Below are 23997 nucleotides of genomic sequence, written 5' to 3'. Positions count from 1 at the left end.
GATAGGCCGTTTTGACCGAAGCCGCTGACGTTTTAGAGTTTGGCTGATGGGGTGCATTCGATGAGGTTTGGTGTTGGTGGTGTTGGTGGTGATGGCGCTCGTAGGGCGCGGCGGCCTTGTGAGAATTTCAGCGAGAGCATGGCCGGGCGGAATCGGAGGATAGCTTGGTTAGAGACTGGTCAGTGGTTGGTTTGAGGCTCACGATGATGGAGAATCTTGATCGAAGCAGCGGAGAGAAAAATAGATGCGAAATAATTAGCGTTGGAAGCGAGCTGGGCTGCAGGAGCGAATAAGAGGCGGCGACGTGATGGGGAAAGAGGGCCAGCGACGTGGAAACGGGCCGAACAGCGTCCACTTCAAATCTTTCGAGACAAGCAACCGGGCGGCTGCAAGCTGGGGGGATGCCTGGGCTGGGGGCAGAGCCGAGGCCAGGCGTTGGTTGCCAGGACCATGTCAGCGGAGCGGGAACATGAAGGTGTCGACTTTGAAAATTGTGCACTCTTCTCTTGTTCTTTTTTTTTTTTTTTTTTGTCATTTGTCTTGAAATGACTGGTTCAGGAGGAGGCGACGAGGAAAGAAGCGGCTTCCTTACGTGCCACGACTCACGAGGGGTGGACGAAAGTTGGGAAGGAAGAGACATTGTGCCCAAGTACATCTTGCCTTGGCTGTAAGTGGAAGGAAAGAGACGGCGTCTACCTTTGACTGGTCGATGAGACGGGGTTTGGGGGTGTCAGATGGTGGTGTTCTCAACGGCGTGCTGGCACTGAATGGCATTGTTTTAGCGTTGCTTGTTGTTGAAGCTGGCAGCAATGGATCCAGTCAGTCAGATCATCCATCATTCATTCAATTCAAGGTTGGCGTTGGCGGCCATGCCGTGCGTGGGCCGACCCCACCTTTGCGACGGCCTCTCTGTACACTACCTTACTACGCAGTAGTGTACAATCACAGATGTACCGTTGACAGTTGTTGTTTTTCCTGCTTGTGTTCCTTGCTTTCCCCATGCAGTTTCGATTCTTCAAATTCCCCAGTTCCCACGTCCTCTCCATATTCTCCCCCCATTCTCCAGAAAACCTTGCCATTGAGCTGGGAAACTGAGTCGTGGGGTTCGGGGTAGACGACCCCCAAAAAAAAGTTTTGCATCACCTGCTGGGCCCCTCTGCGCCCACCGTAGAGTATTGACTGCCAACTGAAGTTTCACGTAGGCATCCCGGCCATTCAATTCCGGCTGTTAATTGTGCATCGTCATCACGAATGAGAATTTTTAGACGGATGCCGGCGAGATGACAGAATAAGCATCGCCTATGGTCTTGGTCCTGTGTGCTGATCAGTGCCAAGTTGAGATCACCACGCTGGGCAATCTGGCTCATGTGCCATGCCCATGGCGGCTTGGCACCGTCTGCAGCTCACCTCGACTCTCCGCGGCCTTAGACGCCACCTGCCGCCAGCGCGCGTCTCTTCTTACTTCACCTCAAGAAGAAGAAGAAGGGGAGATACCTCTCAGTGCTATTCAGGTAGACCTAGAAGGTGACACCTCGTTTTGCGCGACAGCAAGTACCTATCTTGCCTAGGTAAGGTAGGTAGGTACACACCCGGCAGAGCACCTACCCTACCCCAGACTCTTCTTCCTCCTCCCCCTCATCCTGCACACCCTCTTTCTTTCTTTTTTTCCTTGGGTAGGCACGACCACGAATAGAGCTAGGAGCGGTCACCCCCTGATCCCTGCCCCGGATGGGGTTTCTTGTCGGGGGAGGAGGGGCACCCATGGGAACCAACCCGCAGCAGAAGGAGGGACACTCGTGGAGTGTTCCACGACTCGGGCAACCCGCCGTGTCTGGAAGGGCCTCGACGCAGTACCTGCCGCGTCTGCAACCTCTGTGCGCCGCCCCAAGTACCGCGCCTGCTTCTCGTGAGTACCTCGCTGCATCTCCTTCCTCCTCGTGATCGTCCATCGGCCCTACCCATCGTATGGTCTTTCCCATCCGCTCCCCACATCATTTGCCTCAACTCCACGCACCGTCGCGCAGTCCTGCCATCCATGATCCATGGACCATGAACCATGGACCATGGAACACGCCCATGAACCACCACCGCGTCCCTACCTATCCATCGGCCGGCCATCATGGTGGCCCTGCACGCTACGTGACACCTGCGACTGTTGCGCCGTCTAGGTAAGCCTGTAAGGTATTCGTACCGCAAGGTTGGGGAACCAGAGTGTGGGAGCTCCGCGTTGTGCCACACACTCTGGGGAACTTTATATATCGACGTTTCCTCCCATCTCTTCCCCAGACGCTCCCCCTTCTGTCTCGTCTTCGTGTTCAAGCCTTCAGCTGCCCAACGTCCCTTCGATCCAGTCTCGCTTTCTGGACGTCTCACACTCCTTCTCCCTCCTCCGACCTCAAACCTCCAGCTTCATCAACAACCTAGCCCATCATGGGTATCAAGCCAGCTGGCGAGCCGGGCAAGGCCTGGCCCGCCATTCTCATCGGCTTCTTCGTCGCCTTCGGTGGTCTGTTGTTCGGATATGACACCGGTACTATCAACGGCATCCTTGAGATGGTGTGTATTCCTCTGCTGGCCCCGACACATGCGAACGGCTCAAACTGACCATCTGCTTCTTTAGTCTTACTGGCAACGTCTGTTCAGCACCGGTTACGTTAACACCAAGGGCAACCTCGATGTTTCTCCCGACCAAGAGTCCGCCATCGTCTCCATCCTCTCTGCCGGCACCTTCTTCGGCGCTCTCGCTTCTCCCTTCCTCGCCGATACCATTGGACGTCGCATGGGTCTTGCTGCCTCCACCTGGGTTTTCAACCTTGGTGTTGTCCTCCAGACCATTGCCGTTGACATCCCCGTCTTCCTTGCCGGTCGTTTCTTCGCCGGTTTCGGTGTCGGTCTGATCTCTGCTTTGGTTCCTCTCTACCAGTCCGAGACTGCTCCCAAGTGGATTCGTGGTGCCATTGTCGGTGCTTACCAGTGGGCCATCACAATCGGTCTGCTGTTGGCTGCCATCGTGAACAATGCCACCCACCTTCGCCAGGACACTGGTTCTTACCGCATCCCCATCGCTGTTCAGTTCGCCTGGTCCATCATCCTCTTCGCCGGCATGCTGGTGCTTCCCGAGACCCCCCGCTTCCTTATCAGAAAGGGCCGCATGGAGCGCGCCGCCAACGCCCTGTCCAGACTTCGCCGCCTCCCTGAGACCGATCCGGCCATCGCCGACGAGCTTGCCGAGATCAAGGCCAACCACGACTTTGAGAGCAGCGTCGGCTCTGCCAGCTACCTTGACTGCTTCAAGCCCCCTGTCCTGAAGCGTCAGTTCACCGGCATGGCCCTCCAGGCCCTCCAGCAGCTCACGGGTATCAACTTCATCTTCTACTACGGCACTCAATACTTCCAGAACTCTGGATTCTCCAACGGTTTCGTCATCGGCATGATCACCTCCTCCATCAACGTCGCTTCCACCATTCCTGGCATGTACGCTGTTGACCGCTGGGGTCGCCGTCCTCTTCTCCTGTGGGGCGCCATCGGCATGTGTATCTCGCAGTTCCTTGTTGCCATGCTCGGAACTTTGACTACCAGCCAGGACGACGCCGGCAACATCATCGTCCTCAACCTCCCCGCCCAGAAGGCCGCCATTGCATTCGTGTGCATCTACATCTTCTTCTTCGCCTCTACCTGGGGTCCCCTTGCCTGGGTCGTCAACGGCGAGATCTTCGGCCTCAAGACCCGTGCCAAGTCCCTCTCGCTCTCCACTGCCACCAACTGGCTCCTCAACTGGGCTATTGCCTACTCCACCCCCTACCTTGTCAACTACGGCGACGGCTATGCCAACCTCCAGTCCAAGATCTTCTTTGTCTGGTTCGCCGCCTGCTTCCTCTGCATCGCCTTCGTCTACTTCTTCATCTACGAGACCAAGGGTCTCTCTCTCGAGGAGGTCGAGGAGCTCTACAACGAGGTCAGCGTTGCCAGCAAGTCTGTTGGCTGGCGCCCGTCCACCACCTTCCTCGAGCGCAGTGGCGCTGAGGGCAACAAGGCTGTTCCCAACAGCGATGGTGACATCACTCACCACGAGAAGACCGTCGGCGCTTAAGATGTGGCGTCGAATCATCTGCATGAAGGGCGTTTGTAATTGGATCCCCGGGGGGATATGAAGAGATGTGTTAATGCATGTACCATTTCGAGATACCAAAGATTTTTCTGCCAATATTATTCAAGATTTACTGAATCAACCTGAGGTGCTGTCCTGCTGCTGTGATCGACGATGAGGCGATGGTGTTGAGATCAATACATGAGTAGATGTATTTGATGAGTGCAGTTGGTTTATCTTCCTAGGTGTATCAAATGTCCGAAAGACTCTAGCCCTTGTCCGATAAAGCCGGCCATTCCCAAGCAACACGCTGACCGAAGGGGCTTCCCAAAGTTTACTAGCTCGTGTTGCGTCTCCCGGCCCGGCAGTGGATGGCCCTTCCCATTCGCCGCCCGACAATGATGCGAAGTTCTGCCACACCGGCTGCGTCTCCCGTCGTCCACTCGGGACTCCCGCCTCCACAACCCCGGTCAGCACGGCCGAACTCACATCCCACTCTCACCTCCAAAGACGTCGAAACATCGGCTTATCGCCGGATGACACTCGCACATGCGTCCGCGCTTTTGCCGGGAGTTGCCAGCGGCTATGCACCCACGCGACGAGCCGGCGGGCCTTATCGTGCATGCCGCAGCGCCCGTCTGTGTTCTCCCTGGGGCTTGTGGTTGAGCGACGGGCGAAGATTGGGTAATCCGTGTCACAAGATGCGGAAGACGTTTCTCAAAGAGCGTCAGTTTTCGGGACTTCGCGCCGGTGAGTCGCGGTATCAAGGTTCGGCGATTGATCACCTGGGTTTGAAAGGTCTATATAAGGCGGCCAAACCACCCTTGGTCAGTGGCATATCAATCCAAAAGATCTCATCCCAGGCCGTTTAGACTATATTATACTGCATTCATTCATCGCACTCAGCGACACAATGGCCTCCCGTCACCCGATCCCCAACACCTACCACGTCCCGCCCAAGGACCAGAAGCCGTCGTCCACTTCCGTCTCGAGCGCCGTCAAGTCGTTCTTCACCATGCCCGAATCTTACCCCGCCATGTCGTCGACGACGTCTCAGTATCCTCTGCCTACGGCCTACACGAAGACGAAAAGCAGTTCGCAGACCCAACACGAGGCAAGCTCTCAGGGTTCTATAGGACCCCGAGCCTCGGTCGAGTCGTGGGATACCATCGACAAACTGAAGGATAACGAGACATCTTCTTGAGTGACCAGATGCAGACAGCCCGCTAGGGATGAAGGATCTGGTGAGCAAACATGCCTGGGCGAGAAGCATCCCACTTGCTCCAAGTCAAGAGTAGCGCAAAAGCCTCATCCGCAACGGCTTCTTTGTTCTCAGGTTGGCGTCTGCGCCGGCTCCGGTCGAGCAGCGGCAAGGGATGATGGGCCTATTGTTTAATTCGACGTCTAGACAAAGCTTTCATTGAAAGCTGCAATGAATGCTCATTTCCAGAATAATGAGACTGACCGCCCAACATTGAAGTGCATACAAATATAGAAACCATTCAGGTTTCCTGCTTCTCCTTGGCCCAAAAACAAAGAAGCCTACGTGTTTAAGACATAAGACTCCTCGCGATGGCACTGTTGCCCGATTGTTTCCGCGTCCAAAGACCTCTGTAAACTACCCGTCTCGACCATGTGTATCCGCCACGTCCAATTCTTCGAGTGCCCCTCGAGGGACGGCGTCCCCAAGCGCCACTTCATCAAGAGCAACATCCTCTGCTCCAACCACTTCCCCTGTCCCGACGCCCACTGGGAGTACCGCACCAGCGAGTACACCCAGATGTGCCCCGGCTGCTCCGGCGAGCCTCCCGAGGTCCCCAGCCAGAGGCCCCAGGGGGACGCCTGGGATCGCGACATGGCCATGGACAACGTCTGGGCCAACAACTACATCGAAGGCCTCGCCAACGCCGTCTTCGCCTGGGACTGGGCCCGCCACTTCAGCCAGAGCGACATGTCCTCCATCAAGCGCATTACCGAGCTCTATCCAACCTTTTTCCTCGAGCGCCGCTGCAAGGAAAACGCCCATCGGCCCTCCCGGTGTCACTGCGAGGCCGCCGGGCCGCTCGCGTACTTGTACAACCCCGCCGCTGCCGCCCGGAGGCACTTTACCGACCAGGCGGCCGCGCGCTTCGAGGCGAACGCGCAGGTACAGAGCGAGTTCGCGCGGCAGATCTTTGCCGAGATTCACCGGAATCTTGCCGCGGAGTGTACGGGCAGCAATGTCTACTTCACTGACGGCATCGCCCGACAGCCCTTCTTCTCTACGGAGGCTGTTATGCGGAGACGGGCGACGATTGACGAGATCGTCGGCAAGGCGTTCAAGACCGTCAACGACGAACTACTCGAGAGCGCGGCGGCGAACGGGGCGAAGTGGACCGACGCACACACGCTGATGGAATCCAAGGCATACCGGCGCAAGGGCCTCGTCCAATTCATGTGCCAGATTGCGGTATATGACAACGGCTTCTCCATGGCGCGGTTTTGTATTGTCGTGGAAAAGCTCGCGCGCATCATCCAGACGCCGCAGTGGCGTCGGTCGTCGGGCGTCGTTGCGCTCGAGAAGCTGGCCAACGCAGTGTCGTTTCCGCCTAGCGACGCGAATGTAGCCGGGTACGGAACCGGCACCGGGTTTGAGGAGCTCATCTGGGAGGCGATGGCGTTTTTCACAGGGAAGCGCGAGGTGTGGGCACGGGAGATACGGAACTACACGGCGAAGCGTCTCGTTTTTCAGCAGTCCGTCGAGGACGTGACGGACGCCGAGCTCCAGGCCCTCGTTAGGAACAACGGCGTCCAAGAGGAGTGCGTGATTTGCCATGCGGATTACTGGGAGCGCCGCTCGGAGAAGGAAGTCCCGCCGGCGGTGTCCAGTCCAACGGCAGCTGAGCGACCCCGTCTCCGGCCGAGACGGCGACTCAGTGCCCAGGAGAGCAACTTGTCCAACCTGTCCAACATCTCGAACCAGATTCGGCGGCTCAAGTGGGACGACGACCCCAACGTGCAACTACGGATCTTTGGTGCGAGCACGGCGGGATGGACCGTGTTGGACCGCGGAGAGCAGCCTGTCCGGATCAAACATTGCGGGCACATCTTTGGAAGGAGCTGCTTGTTCCGGACGTGGGTGACGGAGGCGAACGATCCAGACTTGAGACCGACGTGTCCGATGTGCCGGGCAGAGCCTCCGGACGGAGTGATCCGGATGATGGAGGGGTTTTTGGGACCGTTGATGACGCGCGGGGCGGCATGGGGCCTGCCTACCTCTCTATTGTCGCTCGTCCGCCGGCAATGAGTGTTTGCTGTGTTTGGCTTGGTTTGGTTTGGCGTTTGCAGGCTGTTATTTTAGATATTCCCAAACATCATCTTTCTGGAAATGTCATGTTCTGCACACGTGTGTCGCTTCTGTAGCGGGCGTATTCGTAAGCCCCTTGCGTCGGCGACGGGATCAATGTCGCGCCTCGAGAGGTGTCGACTCGGATAGGGAGCACAAGGTCGGAGACATTGACGGCCACAAGGTTGGTGAGGCGGCGCAGTGCGGAAGCGAGCCGCGTCGGGAAAGCCATATCGACAGGGGGTGATTGACGCCAGAGCGAAGGTTTGAATCTGCGTCTGCAGCAAGCCGAAGGGCCTGGTGATTCGGAAAGGCTTGTCGGCCGTATGGAGGCCACGAAAGGAATCAACAAGTCGTCCGAGCATGATTTTGATGACTGTGTTTGGTGCCTGCCTTCCTGTGCGACCACTGCCCTCGGCGAGACCGCGAGGATGTTGGTGATGTTGGTGATTTGTCCTTGACGGGAGAGGTTGGCGAGAAGACTCTCCTCGCTTGGGCGGTTGAAGTGAAGATGCGGAATCCAAGCAGGTTGCCGAAAGGTAGGATATGCATGGTCTCAGCCCCTGGATGATAATGCATCTCTTAGATCTCCGGCTGCAACGCTGGAAAGACAAGCATGGTGAGCATGGTGATATGGCGGAAGCATTAGGTTGTGATTCGGTCATGGCCGTCCGGGTATGTGGTGGCGCTCAATACCAAGCCAGAGGAAGAACATCCGGTGCAGAAAGTGCCTGCTTCCTCAAGTCAGAAAGAACACTGTGAACACCCACTGTGCCACTGAGCTGAACTGAGGCGGTGGCCAGAGCTTCTCCCATGTGGATCCCCCTTGCCCCCAAGCGCGTCTTGGCTTCGGCTGCCGAGCTCTGGGATTGGCCGGATGATCGAAGCTGTCCGCCATTGGTTCGTTTGTGCCCGCAGGGATGCAAGTGCGGGGCTCGTAGTGGAGACGCTCGACCCGACTGAGTGGATTCGTTCGCTCGCTTAAGGATGGAACGATTCAATTGCATTGCATCCACGAAGCAGCAGCAAACGGACATTCATTCACCTTCTTCATAGATACTTACTGGGTAAAAAGGAAGGAACAAACTCATCTGACATGCTCCGGATGCGAGTGCGGCAGCTCCCAACGTTGCATCGACCGTACCCGGTGATGTGAAGTTGAAGGATGCCTCGTTCGACACGGCTTACCTGTCAAAATAATCTTTCGTGTGTTCCTTGGCAGTTGGGTGACCTTGCTCCCAATGGTTCATCGCATGTTTCTCATGGGCACGTCGATGACGAGTCCATGGCTTACGGCGGAACCCTCGGCGCCGTCACCGTCACCGCATCCCGTTTGAACCGCCCGCTCTTATGATGACGGTTTGACGTCCAACGACGCTGGCCCCCATCCTAACTGACACATGCCATTCCTTCTACTTTACCCAACCGAATAAATGTCCATTTGTTAGACATTTATCGTCTCGCGCCCGCAATAGCGCCATCACCACTCCCGCCGCTTGTACCACCATCACACACATCCTCACACGCACTCTTGTACACCCACCACCCGCCAAATCACACGCACACCCAATCACTTGAACCGCTTCTCATTCTGATGGCTTGCAGCATCGACCGTGGCCTCGTCCAGAAGCTGTCCTGATTCGGCAATAGACCCGCATGGTAGACGCTTCTCGTCTCCGCGGTACACGGACTTGGCATCTTTCTCGTCCGTAGCTACGGCCGTACCATCCCGGACGCATCGAAAAACGGCGCACATCCACCACCACCTTGCTTTTTCCCGGTCGTTTCGTTTGATCGGATCTGAGATTCTTGGTTTCCTCGTCTCACACTCACCACCACCTGCTCGCCCATCCGACCGGTAGTTCGGGTCAAACTGCTTCTCGGTTTTCCCCCGGCCCACCACCAATCCAGCCGCCCATCCATCTGCCTCCCACCCTCCACGTCCCCGGTCACATCGATCAAAGCGACTGAGCCGAACCTGCTGCTACGTCCGTATTCCGACGGTGTAGGATATCCATCCACCTTCACCCCACAGATATCGATTGCGCCTCGGCGCGCTCTCGTCTCCTGCGACGATAGCTTCTCGCACTCGCTCCCGGCTAGCGTGTTAGTTGCATGGCTCTCCTAGACACACACAAACACACACTCAGACACTCTCTCTCCCATCAGCTGCGACTCGCTTAGGTCTAGCAATACCGTTTTCTGGTAAGCGCATCCGTTGTCACAACGAACAAAAAGTCCAACAATCCTTTGTGCGCTTGTACTTAAGGATCCCATCTTCCACATCCTTCCCTTCCCCTTCCATTCTAAGCCTCGACCAAGCTCTCGGATTCGCGTCAACACCGTCACTTCTAAAATCTTGGGACCCAAGCCGCTAGTGGTTTTCGATCGACTACCACTTGTTTCTTTTCCCCCCTTCGTTGACGCTGGTTGCTTTTACATGTGTTTCGTTTGCTGCACGCAGTGACCTCTTCACCACGCTCATCCCACACCTCACTCACATCATCTCACACGACGATTAACTTCACGAGAACCTTTTCTCACCACACATCCCACCACACTCAGCTTACATCAATACCCTAAGCCTAGAACATCGCCCTGAGCTCAGTCCAAATGAGGATCCGTTCACCCCGCTCAAGTCTTGTCAGAGTAAGGCGACTGATTTCCTTACCAACCAAAGAACCCTAGTCGATTTTTACATGTGAACATTTCAATTTGCCCTCATCGACACCTCGCTCACAAAACAATCTCCAGGACTCGACTTTCTCTGAGCCACAAGACACCTCATCTCAGAAAACCAACCCCAAAATGGCCGCGACCTTTACCAGACTGTCGGCGATAACATCACGTCGCACTGCCAAGGACGAGGAAACGGATCTCCAAGCGTTCCGCGACAACCGGATCAGAGGCGCGTACGATGAATGGCCCAACGAAGCCGGTGTAAGAACAGCTCGCAACCCCTGACCCTATATGTCTCTGTCTGACCGAACCCAGTTTGACGGGTTGACCGAAGAGCGCGGCCCTATCGAGCTCAGTATCCAAGGCGAGATTCCCGCATGGGCAGCCGGCGCCCTCTACCGCACGGGACCAGGTAGCTGCAAGATCGAGGACACGCCCAAGGGGACGTACTACATCTCCCACTGGTTCGACGGCCTCGCGCACACGCACAAGTTCGACATCGTTCCCCGAGAAGACGACGACAGCCGGCAGGGCAGCAGCCCGACTCGCGTGATGTACTCCTCGAGACGGCAGTGCGACCAGCTGGTCCAAGATATCCAGGCGTTGGGCCCTCAGAATCGCTTCACCTTTGGCCAGCGGCGCGACCCATGTGTGGGCATGTTTGGCAAGATCATGAGTGTCTTTTCCCGGGGCACCGCGCCCAACATCTGCGTCGCCGTCAACGCAAACGTCCCCGGCTTGACCCCCACCACCCCTGGAGCCACCGATCAGGGTCCCGCCGGCCCGGGGCACCGCAACGGCGTCCGCAGTATCTGGCTTTCCACCGACGCGAACCCCCTCCTCGAGATTAACGCAGAAACCCTAGAGCCTGTGGGCACCGCGCGGCAAACCAAGCTTCACCCGGACCTGACGGGCCCCATGTCGTGCGCTCACGCCCAGCGAGACCCTGAGACGGGCGACATGTTCAACTTCAACCTTGCCTTCGGCAGGCTGGCCACGTACCGCATCTTCCGTGTCAGCGCCGCGACCGGCAAGACAGAGATCCTAGCATCAATCTCCGAGGCCGAGGGGAAGCCCGCCTACATCCACAGCTTCTTCCTCTCCAAGAGCTTCGTCGTGCTCTGCATCCCCGTGACGCATCTCGGCTACAACGGCCTCAAAGTTCCTTGGGAGCGCAACATCCTCGACTCCATCGAGCCATTCGACGCCAGCAAGCGGTGCCGGTGGTACTTTGTCGACCGCCTCCACAACAAGGGCGTTGTCGCCACCTTCGAGACCCCGGCCGGTTTCTTCTTCCACTCCACCAATGCATTTGAGGAAGCGGCAGATGACGGATCAGGGGTCGATGTGTTTTGCGAAGCGGCCTACTACCAGAACCTCAACATCCTCCAGAACCTGTACTACGATGTCCTGCTCAACAGGAACGACGCCGCCAACAAGTTCTGGACGGCAGGCGATCGGATGCAGAACGGATACGCGAGTCTCCGGCGGTACAGGTTCAGGATACCAAACGACACCCATACCAAGACGGCAGCACCACCCACGGAGCCCGAGCTGGTTCTGTCCGTCCCCGCCCCGCACGCCGGCGAGCTGCCGACGATTAACCCGGCCTACCTCACCCGCCGCCACCGCTACGTCTACAGCCTCTCGGACCGCGGCCTCAGCACCCTCCTCGACACCATCGTCAAGACGGACGCCGACACGCGTGAGGCGCTCATGTGGGAGTGCCCGCACGCCCACACGCCCGGCGAGCCCATCTTCGTGCCTCGGCCTTCGAGCAACGGCGAGGCGTCGGCTGAGGACGACGGCGTCATCCTCAGCGTCGTGTTGGACGGCACGACGCAAACGAGCTACCTCCTCTGCCTGGACGCCACGACGATGACGGAGCTCGGCCGGGCCGAGTGCGACTTTGCCGTGGGCCTGGGCTTCCATGGCATCCATGCGCCTTCGACCTCGGGTATGAACTGAATGTGGATGGAAATCGACGTTTGGGCATGTGATTTGGATCAGTTATGGTGTTGGGCCTTTAACGACGATGATGTCTTTTTATGTTATGATACCTTGATGATGATGAATAATAGACCGTCTTCATGATGAGAATATTGGGTATGACGAGAGGCTTTCTCCCACGACCCCTAATTTTCTAGGAGACAGCGATTAATGAAAGACGTCCGTTGAAACTACTATCGTCCGAATTCGAGAATGATGCTTGAGTGGCAGTGTATGGGCAACGCTCACCGAAACGGACTGGAGTCACTTTACTCCTTCACGGTGGCAGGTCTGGCATTGGCCAAAACTCAACCCAAACCCGAGTTATCTCCAGTCTGGACCTCTGCCCGGCTACCTTGTTCTTGTTATAAGGGAGGCTGGCATCTAGCTGAGTGTGGGCTTACCCCTTCAATGTCCCTATCACTGACGACACACTTGTCTTCACAGCCTCCTTATTCCCCTCTTTCATTCTCGCCAGACATCAGTCGCGAACAAATCAAAGGCTTTAGGATGTGACTAGAATTATGTTTAGAGTATGCATCGTGCTTCAATGCGGGTTGCTATCTGTAAGTATATGCTCGTGGTTCTTCTGTTGGATTCATCCATCTTGATGCCCTGAATAGATAGGATATGATACGGGCGGGGGTGACAAAGGAAATGTGTAGACTAGGGGCGAAATGAATGCAAACTCGTCTAAGCAGTAGGGTATCTCCAGCTCCTATCCTTGAATATGTCCAGTAACGCCGAATGCAAAACAAAGGGACCAAAATGCCTCATGCAGGCAATCCAAGACTCGCCAATCACTCTTCGAGTCCTTCTCGCAGCGCGTCGATATCAACAAGATCAGGAGACACCTTGCTTGGGGGCCCGCGGCGCTGGTGAGCCGCCAAGTACTCCTGAAACCCAGGTATCGCCCCGGGCTGGTTGATGCCTGGTGCACGGCGAAGGTCTCTCTCTTTTTCTTTCTCCTTGCCACTCCGTTTAGGCGGCGTAGGCGTAGGCGGGGTGGTTGTTGGAGTGGTTGCCCGTGGGGGAACGGAACCTCCGCCGCTCCACGGCCGCCAGCTGACCCATCTCCCAAGACCGCTCGAGTACTGAGAATGCTGCGATCCGGGGCTAGATGGCGATGTGCCACGTACGGGCGTTGACACCATTCTCGGCATGGGCAACCCTGCGAGGCTGTCGCGCAACATAACGTCACTTCGTTTGTCGCTTCCGCGAGAGATGGTAGACCGTGCGGTAACGCCAGTGAAGACGGCATCTGCCCCGCCTAAAGGCCGCAGGGTCATTTGACTCGGTCGTACCTTCAGCGTGTGAATGTCAAGTCCTCCAGATAGAGACATGATCGACTCATGAGAGACTGCACGATGCAGACGCTGCCGGGGTAGCTCCTCGTATTTCGAGAACGACCTTTCCGTCTCCGTCTCCATCGTCTCCGTGTCAGTCTCCGTGACCTCTTCACTGGCTGAAGTGAGATCCGGAAGCTCCTCTGTGCCGTTCTCTTCTCTTTCCTCCTCAATCGTTGTCGATATGTGCTGCGTGACGTGAAGCGCTGGCGCCGCAGGTGCAGCGGGGGATGCCACGCTTAAAAGCCTACTAGGCACGGAGAAGCTTCGCATGGACGCTTCCGATGGGCGCTTGTTGTGAGATGACTTCCATGTTGGTGAAGTCGGGTCCAGACTTGTGGTTGGAGACGTGGGGATATCCATATCCAGGATTGGCCTGTCAAACATGGACAGTCGCGGATTTGACTGCGGGGAGCTTGGGACGGACGAAGGTGCGAACTCTGACGGTTGTTCCGAGAAAACGGACCATCTGTTAGATGGTCCCATGGAGACTGTCGAGGTGGAGGCCTTGTGAGAGTGGGAGGCCATGGCCGGTGTTGAGGGTGGAGGGCGCCACGCCGGAGGAGGCGTAGAGGATCTTGAAACGCTCGTAGGCGAAAAGAGTCCTGGGTTCAAGCTGTGACGCTTCTTCTTCGACTTGTTCTTTTCGGCCACATGGTAGTGGTGATGAATATGCAACTCCTGGGAGATGTTTTGGGTCACCTCGGCGGGTTCCAGGGGAAGCTCTGCACGCAAAGTAGACACGGCGCTTGTGTCGTCCTCGTGAATAGGCTGGTGGCACATCAACTGGTCCCGCAAAGCCTGGATTTCGTCGTTGGAGTTGACCAGCATTTGCCGCAGTTCCGCCATGCCCAACTGCAGGTTTGCGTTATCCTGAAGCAGATCGCGCACGAAATGGGACACCACATTTGTGCCGCCTTTCCCGGTGTTGAGTGACTTGGCTGCGGCGGCTCCCTTAAGACGTCCAGCGGCGGCATTCAGCTCCTTTTCCATCTCTCGTTGACGCTCCATGCGGCCCAGAACCTCCGTGTGGCGTTCTCTTTCCTCCTTGGCTTCCTGTTCCATGCGCTCCAGCTGCTCTTGAAGATCGGAGATTCCCCTCTCGGCTTTCCTCCATCGCTGCATGGCAGAGCGGGCTTCAGATTCGGAGGTGATGAGGGTGTTCTGCAAGCGCAGCTGCTCCTGCTCGAGGAGGGCGATATGCCGTTCCATCTCAGCAGCCCGGGCTGCTGCGCCCTCAAGGCGACGGACGGCCTGGTGGGAAGATAGCAGGGTGGCCTCCAGGGTCTGGATCCGGATGTCGGAATCTTGGACGGTATTGTTCAGCATCTCGAGCTGGTCGAGCAAGGTTCGATTCTCCTCGACGGTTCTCGTGTTCTCGGCCTGAAGCTCCAGCTTATCGTTCTCCAACTGTTCGATTCGGCTTGTTAATGACAGGCGGTCTCGTTCCGCATCGGCCATGTATGCCTCGTGGCGGGCAAGCAGGGCCTGGAGTGAAAAGGTCAGCGACATTGTCGACATGAGCGGTGGTTCCGAAAAAATGCAATTGGCGATGTCAAGCGTGGAGCTGGAGAGCAAAGTTTGCGGACTGAAACGAGCACAGGGCCCCATCTTCTTGATATGAATCACAGGAAATGAGGTCTTGGAATGCATCGAGATAGGACACGGGACGAACAGAGCTGGAGCAGAGGCTGGAATGTTCTTGACTTTGAGTTGGGCGGGGGAGAAAAAAAGAAGGGTGAGGGAATAGGGCAGAGACAACGCACCTTGCCCAGCTTAGCGGCGGTATGGACATCTTTTTCGACGGTTTCTAGGAGGGTGCAGCTGTGTTTGAGAAAGGCGCAATCGTTGCGGCCGCAGCAGCAGCGAAGCTTTGGGCCATTGTCGGGGCGAGCCGTGGAAGTTGGGACGAAGTCTGCCATGGCGTCGGCGTCGCGAGATGGGGCGTCATCGGTGGACTCTGCCATTGTTATCGCGGCAGAGAAGACGTCTCTACGGCGGGCAGCATGCTGAGCTGAGACGAGGGCAGCACGGACGCGGGCACTTTGAACCGTGGACGGGGTGCTGCCGATGGGGATCACGAGCAGGTGGGGGTTGAATAAACGAGGGTTTTCGGTACCGCAGCCGTAGCGACTCGGGCTGGGGTCGACGAGATGAGTCGGTGATGAGAGTGAGACCCGGCGGGATTGTGCGCGAGAGAGGGAGGAATGATTTTATGTCGAATTGTGGTTGTTGTGTGTGTGCGTGTGCGTGTAGGTGTACAGTCTCCGTAGCTTGGGCGTACTTGTATTGGGGGTCGACGCGATTGGGAGAGAAGAGACGAGGCGGCGCGGTGAGCACCTAATGCGAGTGCCAAGGCGTGGTGAGTAGGAGGATCCGCCGTTGTGCGTGTTATCGCGAAGTGGGCGTGACTGGGAGTGACTGGGAGGCCCTCTGTGTGCGGTTGTGTCTTTGGCGGGCGATTGTGCCTTTACTGGAGCAGTGTGGCTCTCGATGGTCTGCTAGGCGCGGTATGGACAGGGGATGACCCAGGCCGGCGGGGGTCGACTGCAGTTTCTTTTGAGAGCATGTGGTCCGAGCCGAAATGAGTCTCATCAAATAAGAGAGAGGCAGCGCGAGAAAAGAAAAAGATTTCAACGGCAAAGGCTGCGAGGTCGGATCCGATAACGAAGCGGGGTGTCTGCCAGGTAGCAGTGTGTTGTAGGTATTGTCGTAGGTATGTATCCGTATTCGTAGGCGAGGTAATGATGCTGAAGAAACAAGATACAAAGGCGGCAGTGAGGTATCGAGCAGGTGTTCGTCCGACCCAGCAGACGACGGGAGGGTGGAGGGAGGTGGAAGGGGTCCCGGTCAGGAACCCGACTGGAACAGGAACAGAGGATGCGATGGTGAGATTGAGAGATTGAGACAGTGGAGGGCAAAGGCGCGCAGGGGCCTCGCAGGAGTCAGTCAGGACAGACGGGATGGAATGGAAGATGGGAATGACGACCCTAAGAAAAACGAGATGGAAGACGGGAGAGCTACCCAAGAAAAAAAAAAAAAAGAAAAAAAAAGAACCTGAAGCCGGAAATAGCTGAGACGGGACGGCGCAGCGCAGTGCAGCAGCCCAGCCCAGCAGCGCACATGGCGCCCTCCAGAGAAGGAAAGAAACGTTCGCGTCAAGCCAAACACAGGCAGGCACAGGCAGGCTCGCCCTTCCCACGCTGATCCAAACTGGGATGGCGTCTTTTGGTGGTCCCCACTTGGCGTTCTTTCGGCGTACCCACGTACCCAAGGTCTCCACCAATCCAGGAACACCACACATGAGAGTTGTCATCCCGCCCACGTCCCCCAGGAACAAGTCAACGAACCCCACCTCCAGTGCCCGCTCTGCCGCTTCACGTTCACAAGTCACTGCTGTCTGGCTCAGAGGTGAGATGTTGTCTTCAATGTATCTACCTACCTACCTCACTGAGAAAAGTACATGAGATAAGGCACCACTGGCATATGGGGTAGTAGGTACAGAAACCACAAACTGCCACCCCACGAGGCCAGCCAGCCATTGCCAACGAATGAGACTCATCATGTCTGCCAAAATGACGACAGACTACCTGCCTGAGCTTAGGTTCCCTCAGGTTCGTCAGTGGTGTCTTGTGACAGGAGCTGGCAGCCACTCATCTCGTGGCCGCATGGCGACGGCCACCTCACCTTTACACCACCACCAGCCACCTCACTTCCTGGCAGTCGCTCCAGACCAACAACATCTCGACTCAACGAACAAGTGAAAACTCGGTGACCATGACGCAAATTTGCAGATAACGATGGCCGTGACCGCCGTCAATCTACAAGGTTCATCGCGCTAGCCCACGTCCATCTGACAGGAGTTCTGAATCGGCGCACATTGACTCAGATCGGGCTATCCCCGCGACCAAGTTTTTCTATCCCATTCCCGAGTCAAAAGCTTACTGCACGCGACCGCGACTGCTCAAAACAATGGCGCGTAGAAGAATTCCCCCGTCATCTACCATAGAGGAACTCTTCCATGTGAAGGAATCTTGTCGCGATTCCACCGTTGTGTACCTTATTCTCAGACATGACTGGCCTTCAGCTATCGGTAAGGCTTTTACCCCAAACCTGCCAATAGGACCCGTCAGTTCTAGAACGGTAGCACCTGGCCGCATCGGCCGATTCGACTACGCTGAAGCTGATGCTCGGCGAGAAGAAGGTAGTATCAGTCGGCGGCGGCCCCTCACCTTTGACACCCGCGGCGACGGGTTGGTTGCAGCCGGCCCGGCAACACGCATCGAGATTCAGTGGGCCGATCCGCTGCATCTCGGTGTGCATCCACTGTAAATTCGGTGCCTGACAGCGGGCACAGGGCGGGCAGGTACTCTCAGTGTGTGAGGTACACCGCTGTGGATCTCGGCCGAGCCACTTTTAGATCATCTTAATGACAATCCCGACGTCAAGCCTCTGACCTCCGTCAACCGGGTCCGAACACGGTTGCCTCAAACCCGTCACTCAACATCATTTCTTCCGCCCTTCCGATCTCACGCCACAGACACCACATACCCGCGGATTCGGCCCAATCCATCGCTGGGTGCGCAATGTCGTCCTCAGAAAAGACGCCGCCGGCACCGGCAGACGCCAGCAAAACCGTCGTCCGCGGCGCCTCCCTCCTCATCATCCTCCAGATCGGCTCCCGCGCAGTCACCTTCATCGCCAACCAGCTGCTCCTGCGCTTCCTGACCGCCCAGCTCCTTGGCGTCTCGACACAGCTGGAGGTCTACTACCTCTCCGTCCTCTTCTTCGCCCGCGAGAGTCTGCGTGTCGCCGTCCAACGCCAGGAAACCCGCCCCGGCTCCAGCAAGCGCGATGACGACCCGAAGGCCCGCGTCGGCCGTGAAAGCCAGGCCGTCATCAATCTAGGCTACCTCGCCGTCCTGCTGGGCTGTCTCGTCACCGTCGGCCTTGGATGGCTCTACCTCTCGTCCGCCGATGAGCTGACCCGCAACACTCCCAATTTCCTGCTCGCCCTCCGCCTCTACGCCGTCGCCGCCGTGCTCGAGCTCCTCTCCGAGCCCTGCTTCGTTCTCATGCAGACCAGGCTGCAGTTCGGCACACGCGCCACCTCAGAGTCCATCGCAACCTTCCTGCGGTGCATCGTCACCTTTGGCACCGCCGCGTGGGCGTCGCGAGCCGGCATCGAGTTTGGCGTTCTCCCCTTCGCCGCCGGACAGCTGTCCTACGGCGCCAGTCTTCTGCTCGTCTTCCTCTGGTCCGGCGCTCGTCTATCAAGCACAGACGGCTTCTCCCTCCTCCCAAAGAGCCTGGGCCCCAGTCAAGAATACGTCGCCTCTTACTTCTACCGGCCAACCGTCAGCCTGGCGTCCAGCATGATGGCCCAGAGCATCGTCAAGCACGTCCTCACCCAGGGCGACACTTTCCTGGTTTCCATCCTCTCCTCTCCCAAGTCACAAGGCGTGTATGCCCTGGCCAACAATTACGGAGGCCTGCTCGCCCGCCTCGTCTTTCAGCCAATCGAAGAGAGCAGCCGCAGCTACTTTAGCCGCCTCCTGTTGTCGCAAGACACAAAGACCAGCAAGCCCTCCAAGGAGACCGCAAACACGGCCAGCCAACATCTCCACACCCTGCTCAGATTCTACGTCCTCCTCTCAGCTGTCATTGTGAGCATTGGCCCGGTAGCTGCCCCGCCCCTGCTGTCCCTCGTAGCTGGCAAGCGCTGGGCCAGCGAGGGCGCTGGAGACGTGCTGGCAGTATACTGCTACTACATCCCTCTGCTTGCCATCAACGGCGTGGCCGAAGCATTCGTGGCATCGGTGGCGACAGAAGCACAGGTGCACAGGCAGTCAGTCTGGATGGGCGCCTTTTCTGTAGCCTTTGGCTCCGCGGCCTTCATCTTCATGCGCGTCATGGACCTTGGTGCTTCAGGTCTCGTCTTTGCCAACTGCATCAACATGCTTTGTCGCATCGTTTGGAGCATCGCATTCATCAAATCGTACTTTAAAGGTCTTGAAACACCATTCGAACTTTTTACATTGCAGCCAAACGCCGTCACCTCTATCGTCTGTTTATCTGCGCCGCACCTCATCCGAAAGGTGGCCGGCGTCGTTTCCTCGGGGGCCTCCACGTCGTTCAAGCACCTGGTCGCCATTGGCGTGGCCTCTGTCCCCGTCGCCCTTTTGATGTAAGTTGCCATCATCTTCCCTGACTCTTTGACTCTGGTATTCTAACATCCATCTAGCCTCTTTGCGGAACGGCGGTTTCTCATGCAGTGCTACAACTCGGCCCGCAGACCAAAGGCTGCTTCTTAGCTTAGACACCAATTAGATATAGAAAAGAAAATGAAATCAGACAGTTGCCTGGACAGGCTGGTAATTTAATCGTCAAACACAATCTTGGTGGCCTTCTTCGTCATGTCAACGTCCTTGAAGAAGGCGCCGTAGGTGTCGTGGGCCTTCTTCTTAACCGTCGTGCCGAACTTGAACAGTTCTTCGGGCACGGGCTGGTTGGCGCCCTTGAGAATGTTGATCAAACTAGGTCATGTGTAAGCAATTGTCTTGAGTATCGTCAAATCTTCCAGCAACTTACGATCCAGAGTGCGCCTTGTCCTGCTGCGTGAAGAGGGTGATAGCCTCGCCGGTCTTGCCAGCACGACCGGTACGTCCGATTCTGTGGACGTAGTCCTCGATTGTCAGAGGGAACTAGAAAATGGTCAGCCAACTGCTGTGCATCGACGGCACGAATTGAGACTTACGGTCACGTTGATGACAAGCTTCACCTCGGGAATATCCAAACCACGGGCGGCAACGTCAGTGGCAACCAGGACGGGCGTCGTGCCCGCCTTGAAAGCCTCCAGACTGCGTGTGCGCTGCTCCTGGCGCAGATCTCCGTGGATGCCGCCGACGCGGATGCCACGCTGCTGCAGGAAAGTCTCGACGCGCGTCGCTTCCTTCTTGTACAGGCAGAAGACGAGAATGCGGTCGTTCTTCTTGTCGCCCTGCTGGTGCTGCTTGAGCAGCTGAAGCAGCCTCTGCTCCTTGGCCCTGGGGTCGACAACCTCGACGCGCTGGGTGATGCGCGTGTTGGCCTGCAGCTCGACGGCACCGCTGGCAGTCTCCTTGCCGCTGGAGCCGATGGTGATCTTGATGGGGTCAACCATGAAGGACTCGGCGAGCTTGCGGACGGACGCGGGCCACGTCGCCGTGAACATGACGGTCTGGCGCTCCTCACGGGGGGGCATGGCACCGAGGATGCCCTTGATGTCCTCCTCGAAACCCTTGTCGAGCATGCGGTCGGCCTCGTCGAGGACGGCGAAGCGCGTGTCCTTGAGCTCGATGGTGCCGTCGGCCATGAAGTCCTTGAGACGACCCGGGGTCGCCACGATGACGTCGGCGCCACGGTTCAGAAGGGCGCGCTGGTCATCCTTGGAGGCACCGCCGTAGATGCACACGCACTTGAGGCCAAGGAGAGACGAAACGTGCTCGAGCTGCTCCTGGGTCTGCATGGCCAGCTCACGTGTCGGGGACACGACGACGGCCTTGATGCCGCGCTTCTTGACCTTAGAGATAGCCTCGACAAGGGGCAGGGCGAAGGCCATGGTCTTTCCGGAGCCAGTCTCTGCGACACCGATGACGTCGCGGCGGGAGAGGGTGAAGGGCCAGGAAGCGGCCTGGATGGGGGTAGGCGTCTTGTACGAGGAGAAGGGGTTCTTCTGGATAAGCGGAGTTTGCGGGAGGTAAGAGAACTGGAGGATGGGGCGCAGGTGGCTGGTCTTGTCTGTCGGGTCCGTGACGGTGATGGTCTCGGCGGTCATGAAGGCGTCAATGTCGGACTGGGGGAGAGCAGACAGGGCAGCGGCCTGCGCGTACTCTGCTCCGGCAGCAACAGGCTCGGCAGCCTTTGCGCTGGTAGCACCGCTCTCAGCCTCCTTGTCCTTCTTGTCCTTCTTCTTCTTTTCCTTCTTCTCCTTCTTTTGCCTCTTCTTCTCGGCCTTGTCGTCCTCATCGACGTCTATCTTGTCCTCGACAGCAGCGGGGGCTTCCTCAGAAGCTTCCTCGGCCTCGTCCTTGCTGCGCTTCTCCTTCTTCTCCTTGTTTTTTTTCTTCTCCTCCTTTTCCTTCTTGCGCTCCTTCTTCTCCTTCTTTTCCTTCTTCTTCTGCTTCTTCAACTCGGCGGCCTCGTCGCTGTCAACATCGCCAGCGGCAGGGAGGTCCTTGACTTTCTGCTTCTTGCTGGGGATCTGCTCGACCTCGCTGTCGGCGAGAGAGTGCTTTGTGGCGGCCATTGTCGCGATCGATTCTGGGCTCGGTCGCTGTGGGAATTGACTTGCGACGCTGAAAATATCCCCGAAGACGGTGAGCTCGAGTCGAAAGGGCGGGTGGCTGAGGGGCGAGTGCAAGTGCGATCGGATGGTCGCAGAGACAGACGAAGGGAAAAAAAAAAATTGCTTATCGATATGGCGATAAGATTGGCAGCCGATAAGCAGCGGCCAAGGGTCCAGGCCCGCTCGTCACGCTAATCCCGTTGTGGCCCATGCTTCCCCGCTCACCGAGCCCCGGCCAGAATCGGAGCTGAAGACCCACTCGGTGTTTTCCACCTTCCTCGATCGGCCCCGGACTTCAGTGTTCTTCACTCACCCTCCCCACCTCTCCCACTTCCGCGCGGATTCCACTCCATGTGCCCTTCCCCTCACTGCCAGCTGTCACTCGCTTGTTACGATACTCCCTGTTGGGCCTTGCTGCCCGTCTCTCTGCCTCTGAGGCCGCATGCAGCCCCCCCCCCCCCCCCCAAAAGTCGGACGGGTGCGTGCTAATCCCAGCCGAGACTTGGTTTAAAGCACTGAGGGAGGCCGTCGTTGGCTCAAACCACCGGCGCCGTCGAATGGGATATCTTCCGTCGTGCCTCTGGAGCTGCGCTCGGGTAACTTGAGCGAAACCTGCCCAACAGGAGCGGGCCGTCAACTGTCCATTTCCGTTACCACGAAACTGGGACTATCAACGTCCAGGAAAAAGGAACCATCAGAGACACCGACGTTGTGAAATATGCAGGCGAACTTCTTGTGCGTATCTGCGAACTGCACAAGATTCGGCACACCACAGCGCTCGCGTACAGGTATCAGGTAGGCGGCCGCGGGCATCGAGGCCGCCATGTCAGCCAATAGTCCCCAGGGCGTCAGCAAGGCGGCCCAACCCTTGCAACGGGAGCTAGCCACCGTCTGCAGTTCTTCGAGGGATTTCCATACCCAGCCTATATTCGTACTTCAACCCTGTCCCGTCCTGCCAATGAGTCTGGTTCTCGTGCTGCATGGGGAGATGATCGCGGCAGCGCATCACCCTGCGATGCCCATGTCACACGGCTGACGGTGCGGCGTTCACCCTTGTTGTGTCCTCTTCTGATAGCGTCCCACGTTGCACCTCGATGGCGACAACGCGGCGCCCCACGGGGGTGGGGGGAATAGAACAGCTTCGAGATGAGGTAGAAATAGTAGCCTTCCCCCGAGATGGGCGTCAGTAGCCGTTGCAGCCGTCATTTCTTCAAAACAAAACCACACTCCGCGGCTCTATGGATAGCTGTCAGGTACAGGGGAGGCCTGACCTGTACGGGCTCGGCCTTCGAGTCGCATTCTACATCCAATGGTTCGGCGCAATCATTGTAGAATACCTCGAGGTCGCCGACCTGCCCGACATCAGACTCATTGGCCTCCTGTTTTCCGCGGCCGCCTTCTTCGGGCTGATTGTCAAAGTCACCGTGACCACACTACAGCCAGCTGATGTCTATATCGTCTTTCTCCTAGCGATGGGCATCTACTTCTTCCTGGTTCCATTGTATATATGGAAAGCGTTGACGTGCTTCAACCCATACTGGAACCCCTTCCGATGGGCCAAGGAGGATCCAAGCCCGGCCTTCAAGGGTCTCAGCTTCACGTTGCTCCTGGCGTTGACAGCGCTGGGCATCTGGTTCTGGTGCTCGTTCGTTCCGGAGAATCCGTGCTCCTCGTCTCAGTGCGGCTTCTTCTTCAGTTGCGTCAAGCTTGGTAACAAGGCATTCGTCGCCTTCAACGCGATTCTCTGCTTTGCCATCCTGCTGGTTTGTGTCGTCGTCTTGCTGCTCAAGATGGGTTGGAAGATACCGTTCTGGCGGCAGAGGCGCAAGAAGCGTAGGATCAGGTGAGTCAACTCCCAGCCACATTATGATAATGTCAGTCAATCCTAATGCCGATTCTGCAGAGCGGTGCACGTCATGTTAGTCAAGGAGACCAAGACTTTGAGCAATATTGCCGTCGCGGCCACTCTCACCGCTGCCGTTGAGCTGACCATCTCATGGAACCACATCCAAGATGTAAACAACATTTCCGACGTCGTCCAAATGCTTCCTCTCTTCATCAGCGCTGGATTTCTGGTGCGCATACTGTTCCTGCACTTTGCGGGGGCTAACGAAAGCTCGGATTCCTCCGAAGAAGACAGTGATGGCGAGTCGAGTAGTGACATGACGGAGTCACAGGGTGGGTTACCGCCGCCACCTCCTGTTCATCCACGTTAGGAGTAGCATGTGTTGTATCTGAGCTTTTA

The 23997-nt window shown here is 57.2% G+C and overlaps 8 protein-coding genes across 8 annotated transcripts; 6 read left to right on the top strand and 2 right to left on the bottom strand.

The window, feature by feature from the left end:
* Positions 1 to 2430: 2430 nt before the first annotated feature.
* COL26b_009371 (uncharacterized protein) lies at positions 2431 to 4090 on the top strand (the record flags this gene model as incomplete). The annotated part of the gene is made up of 2 exons (XM_053182102.1): positions 2431 to 2556; positions 2621 to 4090. 2 exons carry the CDS (start codon positions 2431 to 2433, stop codon positions 4088 to 4090), a joined length of 1596 nt encoding a protein of 531 aa, XP_053033997.1.
* Positions 4091 to 5000: 910 nt separating this feature from the next.
* COL26b_009370 (uncharacterized protein) lies at positions 5001 to 5291 on the top strand (the record flags this gene model as incomplete). The annotated part of the gene is made up of 1 exon (XM_053182101.1): positions 5001 to 5291. The coding sequence occupies one exon, from the start codon at positions 5001 to 5003 to the stop codon at positions 5289 to 5291; it is 291 nt and encodes a 96-aa protein (XP_053033996.1).
* Positions 5292 to 5720: 429 nt separating this feature from the next.
* On the top strand, positions 5721 to 7278 carry COL26b_009369 (uncharacterized protein; the record flags this gene model as incomplete). Its single annotated transcript, XM_053182100.1, has 2 exons — positions 5721 to 7148; positions 7261 to 7278. The coding sequence occupies 2 exons, from the start codon at positions 5721 to 5723 to the stop codon at positions 7276 to 7278; spliced, it is 1446 nt and encodes a 481-aa protein (XP_053033995.1).
* A 2942-nt stretch (positions 7279 to 10220) lies between these two features.
* On the top strand, positions 10221 to 12059 carry COL26b_009368 (uncharacterized protein; the record flags this gene model as incomplete). Its single annotated transcript, XM_053182099.1, has 2 exons — positions 10221 to 10352; positions 10407 to 12059. 2 exons carry the CDS (start codon positions 10221 to 10223, stop codon positions 12057 to 12059), a joined length of 1785 nt encoding a protein of 594 aa, XP_053033994.1.
* Positions 12060 to 13061: 1002 nt separating this feature from the next.
* COL26b_009367 (uncharacterized protein) lies at positions 13062 to 14938 on the bottom strand (the record flags this gene model as incomplete). Its single annotated transcript, XM_053182098.1, has 3 exons — positions 13062 to 13174; positions 13220 to 13259; positions 13385 to 14938. The coding sequence occupies 3 exons, from the start codon at positions 14936 to 14938 to the stop codon at positions 13062 to 13064; spliced, it is 1707 nt and encodes a 568-aa protein (XP_053033993.1).
* Positions 14939 to 18012: 3074 nt separating this feature from the next.
* On the top strand, positions 18013 to 19740 carry COL26b_009366 (uncharacterized protein; the record flags this gene model as incomplete). The annotated part of the gene is made up of 2 exons (XM_053182097.1): positions 18013 to 19613; positions 19671 to 19740. 2 exons carry the CDS (start codon positions 18013 to 18015, stop codon positions 19738 to 19740), a joined length of 1671 nt encoding a protein of 556 aa, XP_053033992.1.
* A 65-nt stretch (positions 19741 to 19805) lies between these two features.
* Positions 19806 to 21713, bottom strand: DBP3 (RNA-dependent ATPase; the record flags this gene model as incomplete). The annotated part of the gene is made up of 3 exons (XM_053182096.1): positions 19806 to 19962; positions 20018 to 20130; positions 20184 to 21713. 3 exons carry the CDS (start codon positions 21711 to 21713, stop codon positions 19806 to 19808), a joined length of 1800 nt encoding a protein of 599 aa, XP_053033991.1.
* Positions 21714 to 22990: 1277 nt separating this feature from the next.
* Positions 22991 to 23968, top strand: COL26b_009364 (uncharacterized protein; the record flags this gene model as incomplete). The annotated part of the gene is made up of 2 exons (XM_053182095.1): positions 22991 to 23595; positions 23656 to 23968. The coding sequence occupies 2 exons, from the start codon at positions 22991 to 22993 to the stop codon at positions 23966 to 23968; spliced, it is 918 nt and encodes a 305-aa protein (XP_053033990.1).
* Between the last annotated feature and the right edge of the window lie 29 nt (positions 23969 to 23997).

The sequence above is a fragment of the Colletotrichum chrysophilum genome (genome assembly GCF_026319265.1).
Source record: "Colletotrichum chrysophilum strain AFK26 chromosome Unknown scaffold_89, whole genome shotgun sequence".
NCBI lineage: Eukaryota > Fungi > Ascomycota > Sordariomycetes > Glomerellales > Glomerellaceae > Colletotrichum > Colletotrichum chrysophilum.
This window is presented reverse-complemented; position numbering and strand designations above follow the sequence as displayed.